This window comes from Prunus mume, linkage group LG2, assembly GCF_029339155.1.
Source record: "Prunus mume cultivar Tortuosa linkage group LG2, ASM2933915v1, whole genome shotgun sequence".
NCBI classification, from domain to species: Eukaryota; Viridiplantae; Streptophyta; class Magnoliopsida; order Rosales; family Rosaceae; genus Prunus; species Prunus mume.
In genome coordinates, this window is record NC_142699.1 from 10,240,329 (window position 1) to 10,252,438 (window position 12,110).

The 12,110-nt window shown below is 38.6% G+C and overlaps 4 protein-coding genes across 7 annotated transcripts; 2 read left to right on the forward strand and 2 right to left on the reverse strand.

Annotated features, from left to right (window-relative positions):
- Window positions 1-68: 68 nt before the first annotated feature.
- On the reverse strand, window positions 69-1,192 carry LOC103320220 (SWIM zinc finger family protein / mitogen-activated protein kinase kinase kinase (MAPKKK)-like protein). The gene has a single exon (XM_008221861.3). The coding sequence runs from the start codon at window positions 937-939 to the stop codon at window positions 175-177; it is 765 nt and encodes a 254-aa protein (XP_008220083.2). The 5' UTR covers window positions 940-1,192; the 3' UTR covers window positions 69-174.
- Window positions 1,193-1,866: 674 nt separating this feature from the next.
- LOC103320221 (Peptidyl-tRNA hydrolase II (PTH2) family protein) lies at window positions 1,867-4,574 on the forward strand. 3 transcript variants are annotated; one of them, XM_089047621.1, is made up of 8 exons: window positions 1,873-2,047; window positions 2,408-2,614; window positions 2,944-3,004; window positions 3,128-3,164; window positions 3,268-3,345; window positions 3,465-3,537; window positions 3,855-3,894; window positions 4,135-4,574. In XM_089047621.1, the coding sequence occupies exons 1-8, from the start codon at window positions 2,006-2,008 to the stop codon at window positions 4,182-4,184; spliced, it is 588 nt and encodes a 195-aa protein (XP_088903747.1). In that variant the 5' UTR covers window positions 1,873-2,005; the 3' UTR covers window positions 4,185-4,574. The 3 variants fall into 3 exon arrangements, 2 of the variants coding, with proteins under 2 accessions (XP_088903747.1, XP_008220085.1); XM_008221863.2 differs by having other exon boundaries at window positions 1,876-2,047; window positions 2,411-2,614; XR_016124788.1 differs by lacking the exon at window positions 4,135-4,574 and having other exon boundaries at window positions 1,867-2,047; window positions 3,268-3,353.
- Window positions 4,575-4,798: 224 nt separating this feature from the next.
- LOC103320222 (protein NONRESPONDING TO OXYLIPINS 2, mitochondrial) lies at window positions 4,799-7,214 on the forward strand. Of its 2 annotated transcripts, none has more exons than XM_008221866.3 (3): window positions 4,799-5,083; window positions 5,224-5,342; window positions 6,856-7,214. In XM_008221866.3, exons 1-3 carry the CDS (start codon window positions 4,953-4,955, stop codon window positions 6,879-6,881), a joined length of 276 nt encoding a protein of 91 aa, XP_008220088.1. In that variant the 5' UTR covers window positions 4,799-4,952; the 3' UTR covers window positions 6,882-7,214. The 2 variants fall into 2 exon arrangements, with proteins under 2 accessions (XP_008220088.1, XP_008220087.1); XM_008221865.3 differs by having other exon boundaries at window positions 4,803-5,083; window positions 5,224-5,399.
- Window positions 7,215-10,251: 3,037 nt separating this feature from the next.
- Window positions 10,252-12,110, reverse strand: GATA9 (GATA transcription factor 9). The gene is made up of 2 exons (XM_089047453.1): window positions 11,520-12,110; window positions 10,252-11,258 (listed from the first exon to the last, which is right to left on the reverse strand). The coding sequence occupies exons 1-2, from the start codon at window positions 11,862-11,864 to the stop codon at window positions 10,446-10,448; spliced, it is 1,158 nt and encodes a 385-aa protein (XP_088903579.1). The 5' UTR covers window positions 11,865-12,110; the 3' UTR covers window positions 10,252-10,445.

Here is a 12,110-nt window from a genome sequence, read left to right on the forward strand (position 1 = left end):
ATCAGCTTTCTGCAAAAGCACTTTGTCATTTTTGCTTTCGAATTTCCCATGTGATTTCCACGCTGCGATTATGACAGATAATAAAAGCACTTTCATTTCCTTTCCAAATTTACAATTTCAATATCAACTTACAATTATGTTTAATCCTTTTTAACCTGTCCTGCTGATAATTATTTACATCATAAACATGGGATTTACCCACCACCACCACAGAGACCCGTCATCAGAATCATCTTTTTGATCATGACTCGTAGCATAAGCAGTCAAATTCAAGTATTTGTCTTGTTCCATCGTCCTATTGATATCCCTCCACCTTGCCCTACAAATCACACAATAAGCCGACCTCCTCCCGCTGCTCCTCTTCCACTTCATCAAACACTCCTCATGAATTGGGTTTCTGCATGTCCCGCAAGCCACCACTCTCTCTTCCCTTCCCATCTCCTCCAAGCAAACGGGGCAGCTTCTGCCCTCTTCAATCTCCACATCCCTTGGCCTTGTTCTTGACGACGAAGCTGACGAGCCCTGGTTGAAAAACAGCTGATGAAACCTCTGTCGAACACTTACACCAGCCAGTGATTCGGGCAGCGTCGGCAGCCCCAACAGGCGGCTAACCTGGCACGGCCGGAGCGTCCTCCTCCTGAGACACGTGTCGTCGAGGGGAAGGCCGAGCACTCGGAGGAACACGAAGAGTATGTGCTTGCATGGGGTTGTGCGGTCAGGGCACGTGCATGAAGGGGTGGCGCATAAGGCCACGGTGTACACGTTCCCCGTGGCGCCCAGGATGAAGAAAGTGGATTCGCTGCGGTGGAGGATTCGGAGGTCGTGGTGGAGGGCGCGGACAATACGGTCCGCAAAGGGCTGGGTGGGCTTGAACCGTGTCCGTGGCCGTTGGGGGTGGTGGTGGTTTGGTGGAGAGGAGCTGGAGGCAACAGACTCCATTGGGAAGAATTATGGAAGAAACCCAATTCAGTTATGGTAGTTAAGGTGGTGTTTCGAAATGTGATTTATTTTTTCAACAAAATAGGACGAGAAAGATAACTGTTTGATGTTTATGTGGGGGGAATGTGGTTGGGATTCTTTGTGTGAGTATGAGGAGTACGTGAGGGATAGCGGGTGGGTAGGGAAGTTGGGTGAATGGGGAGAATACCAAAGCTTGCCTTGGAGTATTGGATTGTGAGGTAGATCCTCAAGATACGTTAAGGCCATTGTGACGGGCCATGTTTGGTTGTTTTAGCTATTATCACAATTTATTGTGGGTTCGGACTGATACGTCTGTTTTTGGGCCATATGGTGTGAGTTGTCTCATACACGTGTCATGGGGTTAGAATCTAAAACCATTAACAGTGTGAAAATAAGAAAACAAAAACGAATCCCTTAAAACGTTTTGGGAGAATATTTTCTTAGAATATTTTCAGATAATGAAAACAAGAAAACGAATTTACATTTTCAGGAAATGAAAATACGTCTGGTAGATTAATTAGAAAATATCTTTAAAAAACAAAAACAATGAAAACATATATGGTAGTACAATTTGAAATAATAATATGTGAGTTATTTTTATGAAAACGTTTCCTATGAGAATGAAAACAACTTTTTTCTATTTTCTACAAGTGCACATGAACTTGTTTTCATTTTATGAAAACATTCTCGGTGTTTTCTATTTTTGCTCCACCGAACGTGTTTTTGCCACATTTTATGAAAACGAATTAAACTGGACGGCCCCTTAATTTGCTAATCAAAATTATTTTTCAGTAACCTAGACCCGTTAACTGACTGATAGGCCCTAAAAACAATATTTTTGTGTTGGTTTAAATAATTGGTAATGTTTAAGGAGTTTAAAAGGAAAACAAATGGGTAAAGAAGTTATCTTTTTGTCACTATGGTAAAAGCTCTTTGATTTTCCCTCTTACCTCATCCTTCCGCAGACAACCCAACCCAACCCACCAAAATCTCTCTGCTTCTCTGAGGTTACTCCTGCTTGCTCTAAAACCACTGAACAAAACCCATGTTCGCTTCATTTCGAAACGCTTCCCAGCATCCAAACAAGGTACCATTTGTTCTATTTGATTTCAATTTCATCACTTAGTTGTCCTTCTCTCGTTTTTGGTTTCAAATTTCTTTGTCTACCCCGAGTTGGGTTTCTGAGAACTCCGGGAAAAAGGAAACCACACGGTCCACACGGAGTTCTCAGCAGCCAAATGAAAAAAATTGCATCTTTTTTCATATGGAACCATCAGCAGCACCCTCCGTTTGGCCGCGGAGAAAATGGGGAAGAGACCATATAGTTGTATTATAATTTATAACTTATAACTTAGTCTAAATTCAACCATCATAGTTCATTTTCTAATTCTCATCTGCTAACAAACGGAATTGATATCAAATTTACTCTGATGGGCATCACTGAAAGCAGCAGCAGAAGCAAGAAAGAGAATGGTTATCTGTGAGTTTTAAGCCAGAGAACTTTGTTCCAGGAGTTGTCATTGGCTTCATTCTTGGGTTGCTGTTGGATTTATCACAGCCCGGTAAGGGTCGGTCGAAGAAGAACAGTATCTCAGTAGGCAAGGTGCAACAGCGAAGTTTAGTCACTAGTAATGGTGATGAAGAGCTTAAAATGGTTTGTCTTTTGGTGCCTTAAAGTTCTAATTACTATTGAATTCTTATGTTATTGATATTTTGGTTAATGATGGCTTGAAAATAGTGTTGATGCTGTGTTTTTGCATGCTTTAGTAATTGTTAGCATGTCTTACATAGGCCTTCATATAAAAGATAAAGTTAATTCTGAGATACATTGAGAAAGCTTGATTAAGGAATCTGTTTAATTGATTAAATTGGAGTCTGATTTGTCCGGGGAAATATAGTAGTGATCTGAGTCGAGTTTGCTGTTATAATAGTTTTCTTGTTTTTATTGTTTAAAATATTCAAGTGGTGAACTCCTCATGACAGGTTCTGGTAGTTCGACGAGACCTAAAGATGACAACTGGAAAAATTGCATCTCAGTGTGCTCGTACGTACCTCAGATTCTATAATGTTATCTAGTATTAGTTTGGTGATAAACTTCCCTCAACACCCTGTTCTTGATTTCTTTTGCTGAATAATTTGATGAAATATTTCTTTCACAACCTTGCAGATGCTGCCACCGGCGTGTATGCAGAACTGATGCAAAGGTGATTAGGAGTGGCTTCCTCTGTTTTGAGTATTGAAGTTACTATGATTTCCCTCCCTCCCATGAATTATTTATTTGTTAATAACATCAAATATTCATTGCAGCCACAGATCCCTTTTGAGACAATGGGAGCAATATGGGCAACCCAAAATAGTGGTTACATGCAAGAATCAACAAGAAATGTAAGCAGGTGATTTTGTTCTAAAAAACATATTCACTAAACAAATAGGACTTTTGTTTGGATAAATGTGGGGATAACATTCTGCTCTTTATTGTTCTTTTTTATCCTTTTCTAAATCAGGAATAAGCTGAAGGAAGCAGCTGAGGGAATTGGCCTTCCTACTTTTGTTGTTGCTGATGCAGGGCGAACACAGGTATGATGTTGTAACCCCAGAATGTATAAAATTACTCCAAAGTCTGTTGAGTGCATATAAAAACTAGTACCAAATCAGCATTTTTGTGAGGGAATATTTGATCCTTAGCCAAAAAACCAAGAGAGGTATACTCCATATATGCGCATATATAGATGTTTAGCAAGAAATGAAAGTACTATTTAGTTGCTGAAATTATGTCTATTGCTAAGTAGATTCAAAATTTTGTCTTGAAGAGAAAATATAAGATTATAGCTTTTCCTTTGGGCCTGGAAATAAGATTGTAGTTGAGATCTTGACATTCGCTTTATTTTGCTCAGGTTGTGAGCGGGTCTAAGACAGTTCTTGCCGTTGGACCTGGTATGTCTCTCACACTTTGCTGGAAAATAGTTTTTGTTGCATTCCTTTGTAAACTATTTAGCACCCTTTTGTTCAATTGGAAAAATGTTTTAGATTTTAGATTATAGAACGACTTGAAATTACTGCCTGTCTAAGGATTATTTTGGCCTTCTACATTGCATGCTTCATGCGTAATTAAATACAAAACACACAATCAGAAAACAAAAGGAGGCGGCTTCTGATCACTCAGTTTTTATGCAGGACCAAAAGAATCAGTTGATTCAGTGACAGGGAAACAAGCCCTCCTCTGAAAGTGTTGTAGAAACAGAGGCCTATTTCCTGCAACGCCATTGTTCTCTCATATTCTACTTGAAGCCTGTAAAATGCTGTCAAGTTGAAGGTGGTTTTCACCATATCTTGCAAGCAGTGGCCAGATGAGATGCCTGTTTTCCTAGTGTTCATCTGCAGGAAGAAGGGCGTTGTGTATCTGTTTTCCTAGTGTTCTGTAGACCTAACCCCACTGCCGCGGTGGAGATAAAGATAGGAAGAAGGGCTGACATGTATCTTCAATTTTCCATTGCTCTGATTGGAATGTATGTTAGACAGATTGTAAAATTTCTAGGTTAATTATTAATAAATAGAATTCATTCTTGTGACAACCTAAACTAATTTCAAATGTTAAACCATTGTTTTTTTTTTAATGCTAAATGTTAAACCATTGTTGAAGAGAACCTCTTACTATATCAAACCATTTTTCATAACAAAAAACGCATTGATCCAAATCGCCTCTAAAGCAAGAATTTCACAATATAAATTGTCAATGGAAAAATATTGTTTTTATGCTAAGAATTCTTCTTCTTTTCTGTTACTATGTGCACAAGAACTTCAAGAAGTCTTGTAGGCGCTGCGCAACTACACAACACATACTTTAAAAATAAAAATAAAAATTGATGATATTCCCTCTTACCTTTTGGTAATTTCCCCAAAATGCAAAACCCCACTAGAGCCTTGGCTCTCCAGCTACTGTGACTGTTGTTCCCAAAACCCTAACTCTTACCATTTCTCTGCTGTGTGCTCCAATGGCCTCTCGCTGCAGATCTTTTTCAAAGCCGGCTTTCTCTTTTCTCAAATCCAGGGTGAACAAGCCGACGGTCAAACCCAGACCTATGTCTTCTCTCCCCACAACCCGCCCTTCCCTCACACTCTCAAGGTAAGCAAGCCCTTCAAACCTCTGAAATTCTCAATCTTTTGTTAAATTTTCAATTGGGCATTGCAGTTGAGGGCGTTTTGTCAAGTGGTTTTTTCTCAATTATTAAAGCTCTTGACTTTTTTCGAATTTTTGAGTTTCAGGCCAACTCCTCAGTTGGGTTCTCTGCAATCTTTACTTCCATTTCACTCGGCGGTCTCTTCAGCTCGGCTCACGTCGTGCCTCGGCATTGACTCGAGGAGCTCGAGGTCGTTGTCTCAGGGTATGCTTGGTGCAAACCCAGGAGTTTGATATCTCCAATGTTTTGTTTTTATTATCTGTAAGCAACTTTTTTACTCTATAGTTAGCTAATGTTTGAATCTTGAATTTGTGTTATGCATTTTTTCCGTATTAACTTGCTCAATTTTTTTGTTTATACTAAAATTGGTGAAACTTGTAGGCAGAAAATTGTTATTCTAGTATATCAGTCTGTTTCCTTATGCCTTTATGATTTACTTAGCCTGATTTTGTACACTTCAAATTCATCTTTAATGCAATTTATATTATCTGCCCCAAAACTTTGGTCTGAGAGATAAGTTTACAGAAGCAAATTTGGGCTACATTGTTGGAAAAATTGAGGGGGTAAATAACATCTAAAACAGCTATGGTACTGCTCTTTAAAACCAGCTGACACTGATTTTTAGTGCACTGTTTGACAGACATGTCATAATGTGAATTCGGTGTTATCGTGTGTTGCCTTTGATAATACTTTAGCTTTCAGTATGATTCAAATTTTTAGCAATGGGCACCGATATTGGGGATGGTAGTTGTAACATGCTGCCAGTAGTGTTGAAAATTAATAGGTTTTATGTTTTTCCCTACTTTATTGGATAAAGCTTGTGGCTGTTAAAAGTTTCATGCTTAGAAGTTTGGAGCCAAATTGCATGCCCCATACAAAGCACTTGACATACTCTTTATTAGGATAAGCTTCCAAGAAGAAAGAAATGTTATCCCTCTAATGTTTTTTGAAAAAGTAATCGGTATATAATCTTTGAAGTCTTGAAAAAACCAGAAAGGGAATATCCGAGGGGTATGCAGTTAATCCTTTCACTGTACTGAAACCATTGTGTCTACCTTTTTAATTTCCTATTATTGAGGTTCAGTTTCATAATGTTTTGGAGGTTTTTCCCCTCTTTGATCTTGCATGAGTGAACTTCAAATCGTTCTCCAAACATGGTAGTCCTTACAGGTTTATAAGTTGTTATGAGTTGGACATTTTTGTTGAATGCTTACATTTTCATGTTGTTTAATATTGTCTGTCTAGATATGATGAATGCTTGAACATTTTTTTTTAAAAATGTATAATATTGCTCTCATGGCTATGATAAATTGTTATTGAAAATTATGATTCCATGCTGGAAGACCTTGTGAAATGTAGGGTTTCTTTGTATACGGGCAGTAGCACTCTCAGAAGCATGGAATTTTGCTATCTGTTTGAATGTTATACGTTTTATTTCCAAATGTCTAGATTTATTAATAACACATTTCACTTATCTAATAGATTTATTTATTAAGTCCTAGTATTGACATGCAAATTTTCAGTTCTGATGGTGATTGGGAACTGCTTAAACTTTTTGCACTTCATGTAGTAGTACTGATTACATATCTGATTTAGATTGTTTTTTGCCGTGTGCTAAGGATTCAGTTTACTCGTTTAACTTGTTTTTAGCGATACTGATAGTGTCGGTTCGTCCTAACATATTATGCTTATTTTTCTGTTTTGTTGATATATTCAGAGCTGGGTCTCAGCGTGCCTCGATAAGAGATTGAAGTTGGAAGATGGAAGCTAAATGGATCAGTCTCATCACCTCTGTTATCAACATGTCCTTTTCATCATCTAATGGAGTTAATTTTAACAGTTCTGTATGCCGAGGATACAGCTGCAAGAATTGAATTCTCTGTCTCGTTGCTATAATTGTTGAAATTCTCCTTCAAATTTCTTTTACCTTCCCTTCGATTTTTCCTATACTCTATATTAGCATCAATGTACTACATTGCTGTTCCTTTTAGTGGAAAAAAGAATAATGATCTTTCTGTTTTTGCTAGATATCAAAGAGTAATAATAGTTGGCGTGTGTTCGAAGTTGCAGTTTAAAGTTCTTCTCGCGAATGCATTCTCTCTTTTACCTTGGAATAAAATAAAGGTGTGGGCAACTGGGATTGTGCCGCGTATTAGTGAATATGATATAATATATAGAATGAAAAACTTTGTAAGCAAACGTGAAGTGCAGATGAGGGTGCGGGGGGATCGAGTGATAAATGTCCAAAATGTCTCCTATTTGTTTGAAAAGATCCTTGGCCCAAGTGCCAATGTCTCCTTCATCACAGGACACTTGCATGTTGCATGTGGGTCTCTCTCTCTCTCCAAGTCCTTTGTATCTGTACACACTTCATTCAGACTCAACTATGCATGTAAGAATTTATTCTCAATGTGTAACTTCCAAGCATGACTGGAACGTGATTCACAAGAGATGATGCTACAGTCAGTTGTTCACACATATGTGGTCTAGTTTTGATCGTTAAATATACTCAGATGCATCAACGATTATAAATCGTTTATCCATGCATAAATGATTCGCCTTAGTAATCTTTACTAAACCTTATGACATATGTGGTCTAGTTTTGATCGTTAAATATACTCAGATGTATCAACGATTAGAAATCGTTTATCCGTGCATAAACGATTCGCTTTAGTAATCTTCACTAAACCTTATGATTCGGGGGAAGGTGATTTTGTATTTCTAACTATAAAAGATCATAAAGAAATAGGAGATGATAGAAGCATGGGAACATTCAAACCCTACTACATGGCTATAATTAAACAGTTGCACAACTGTCTTTAACAGCTCCTTGTAATGTCTACAAGCAAATGCTGCAATGGCCCGTAGAAATTATATTAAAACCTTCTCTTAAGTAATAATACTTTTGATCATGTTGAAATATAAGATACTGATCTGTATCTGCAATGCAACAACTTGTTGGATGGAAGTTTATTATCGTTTATGCTCTCATTTCTTCATTTGTAGAGTCACGGGCTTCCACGTTAGGGAAATTGAGAAAAGCTCTTGCTTTTTTTTTTTTTTTTTTAAGACGGCCAAGTCATTGTCAGAATAGATGGTGGTGGAAAGGAGACAAAACCCTTTATTATCAACATGGGAAAATCTTCCATGCATGGAAGCCATTTATCTTTTTCTCAAAGATAAAAGGATAATGCTTGCTCCATTTCCTATAAAGAGATATTTCTCCTTACTATGAATCACAGTATGGCATATGCAAAAATAATTCATCGAAAACACAAAAAAAACCTTTTACATACATGTCACACCGCTATTGCTTAAAAGGTATGAGTCTGAAACGGTAAAATTTAACCCATTTAAGCTAACCCGTTTACTTAAAATATGAAATTAAATCTTTTTTTCCCCCAAAGTATTTTATAACTGCAGCTTTATAACAATTAATATTAATGCAGAAACTGGTGTTCTTGTGTGTCTGTGTCAGTGATGGCATCATAAAGCACTGTGAGGTGCATGAGGGCATGAAAAAGAGGCATGTGACCACCGCAAACTTTGCTACACCTTCATACTAATGTACAAATGCTTATCAGAATAATTAAATTAAAGATGTAATTTTTTAATTTTATTTTATATTTTCGAAAAATCATTATCCCCACCAGCCCTCTGCCATTGGGCAAGGTTCCTATTTCTTTTTCTTTTCACTTTCTTGGCCAACGCTAAGACCAAATGAAAAATCGTACATAGCCAGCTTTAGAAAATATATATTATTAATTATATACAACAATAACAATGTATTATTATTAACTTAATTAACAGACCTTTGGATCAGCACTGCCTAGGATCCTGCATGCATACACATATTATCATAAGCATTGTCAACAATAATTAACAACTTAATTTTCATTACCAAAAAATAGAATATAGCGACTCAAAAATCGCTCTATAAATCGCGTACACTGATTTATAAGAAGAAGAACTTACATACACCGGGTTGATATAACATGGTCTACTGAGTGACGCAATATATTCGTTTACAATAAAACAAAGAAATTAAGAAGTGAAACCACGTGCAACTTAAATATATGGGAGGTGGGATTTGCGAAATACATGCATGTTCAATCATTTTCCTTTTCATGGGGAAATTCGTGTTTTCATTTTCTCGAAGTCTTAAAAAGTGAGAAAACTTGTGCAAGAAACAAAAAATATTTATGAAGTAAACCAATTGCGCCAACCGGATTTTATGCAGCAGAAAACGATGTGAAAAATATGCTAGCCAATCTGCATTTTTCTTTCTAACATTCTCTGCAATGGTTAATCCCCACTGGCCATACTATGTATCAAACTCACTATAAATGTGTACTGTTTTTGTGTTCGTGTTAGTCGAATTTGAAACCTTATCGAACCAAGACAACTACTCTTTGTTAATTAACAGTAATAGTTTAAATAGGATAGTAATTAATTTACAACTAACTCTCTTTTAATATCTCTTAGCTGTGTGAATAATTAGTAATATGAAAGTTTAAAGAGGTGGTGTCCAGCATTATTTCTTGTCATGCAAATTATGATTAGGTTGGAGACCTTTCACTTGGTGATGTTGGGGTGTCAACAAGATAACATGATTCTCTCTCACCATACACCAACTTAGTGGGGTACATATTTGGACAACCATAACTATTTTGTGTTACCACCTCGATTACGAAACAAAATCCCCATATATAAATCTTACATGGAAATGTAGAGGAATTCATATGTACAGATAATTGCTCTTTATTATCAGAGTTACAAAATCATCGAGTACTCGTTGGAAGCAATCTACAGTCTAAGAACGTGGTAGGGGCAAGTGAAATGATGGTTTGGTAAACAAAAGTGATCAACCTTTTCGTTATGAACAAAATTTGATCAATTGCCTTATGCACGGGACCATAAGAATATTAACATACTCATAGACATTGAGAAAGAGCCAATTTCAGGAAATTATTAAGGGCTTTATGGCTTTTCGTAATTATATATTTTTAAAATTTTTGTTAAAGTAAGGCACCATATTGATATTAGTTCAGTTTAATTTAACTCTCTAAATCAAATATGAGGAAAAAAAATAATAAAGAAGAAAAAAAAAACATTAAACACAGACTAGAAAGTTCAAATTTTAGGTTAGGGAAAATTACCCTAGAAGAAGAAGAAGAAAAAAAACATTACGAAATTGTCTAGTTAATTAAAAAAGAAAAAAAGAAAAAGGAAGAAGAAGATCAACTGGGCCCCGCTAAATTAACCCCGAAAAGTTGCCTAGTTTTAGCTACTCTAGTACGCTTCCCACTAGATCAGCTGCCGGAAGTCGGGCCCCGCGTGTTGGTGAATCAAGTAATCTCCACCATTGGATACATCGAAAACCATGTTCTGATGGTGATGATGGTGGTGGTGGTGATGCTGCTGCGGCGGTACTTGGTGAATAAACTGCGGCTGCGCCCTCACCATCTCCTTCTGGCGCCGAAGCTCCAGCACCTTGCGGTGTGAGTTGGAGTGCTTCGTCAGCACGAACGTCGGGCTCGAGGCGGGTCGGTACTCGGGTACGAGCCGACCTGACTTGTACCGGACCCCACACGCGTTGCACAGCGTCTTCGGACCCATGGGCCCTGTCCGCCACTGCGGCGTCTTGTCCGTCGCGCAATGCAGGCACTTCCGGCCTTCCCCCGGCCCTCCTCCCGGACCCTCTGGGCTCTCCTTCTTCTTCGGGGCCGACTTCACCGTTTTCTTCCCGGTGGTTGACGGCGGCGGTAACGGAGATCCCGGCCCACTTGAAACGACGTCGGATTGCTCCGAGGACGACGTCGGCTGGGAGAGGAGGAGGAGGCGGGAGGTCCAGTTGCATGGGGCGGCCCGGGACCGTTTGCTTCTGGCCTTGGCGGGTACCGAAACGTCCGGGTTGAATATCGGGTTGTTGTTGGTGGTGGTGGTGTTGTGAGCGTTGTCGTTTCGGTTGCGTTCGGGTTGGAATTGTCGGGTCTCGGAAGCTGCCTCATCGGGTCGGGCTTTCATTCCTGATATCAGCTGCAGCTTCTGCAGGTCCTCGCTGGAAAACGACTCCTCCACGAAATTCGAAAGCCATTCGAGCTCAGCTAAATCGTCGTACTGCCAAAAAATTCCAAAAAATAATTAATTAATTGATCAAAACCAATCAAAAATACCCAATTGAATTCAAAATTTTTAAATTCAAATTTCGAATTTCCGGAGAACTGTAGCCAAGTGCCAATTACGTAACGCCGAGAATTTCATTCAATCATGGATTTTGTCGTTTTGTTTTGGGATTGAAAAACAAATTCACAAATGAATTTTCCCAGTAAAAGAAAAATGACAATTGAGAAGCAGCAAAATGCAATTTATTGTATATACCGGGACGCAGAGGTCACTGGAGAATGGGCCTTCTGCGATATTTCTGGACCCGATATCGGGGATGACATTGGGTTCGGAGCCCGATAAGGAAGAAGAATTGCAGCTGTCGACGACTGTGAGGGTGGAAGAGTCAGTAGAGTTTCCGGTGACGTTATCAAAAGTAGCACCACCGTCGGTTATCACCGCGTCGTCATTGGAAAAGTCGAGAAGGTCCTCCACCATGAAATGGTCCCCTCCACCGCCACCGCCAATGGTGGCCTTATTGTTATTATTGTCAAAAGAGTGGCGCTTTTCCGGTGTGAATTGTGGGCAGAAACTGTTCTGAAAATACTCGGGAGCTTCCATTGCTACGAGCTCTGGAAGTATCCTCTGTTTTTTTTTTCTTTATCTTTTTTTTTTGGGTTTTTGAAGTTTTGAAGTTTTGGTTTTGGTGTTAAGGCAGGCAATGAGGAATGAGAGGAGGAAGGAGAGAAAGTGAGTGAGAAAATAGTGAGAGAAAGTGTAGGAAGAGGGAGAGCCGAGAGGGTTTATTTTGCGCTTCAAGGGGGACAGACGGACACCTAAAATGGTGGATTTTGACGAGCAAAATAA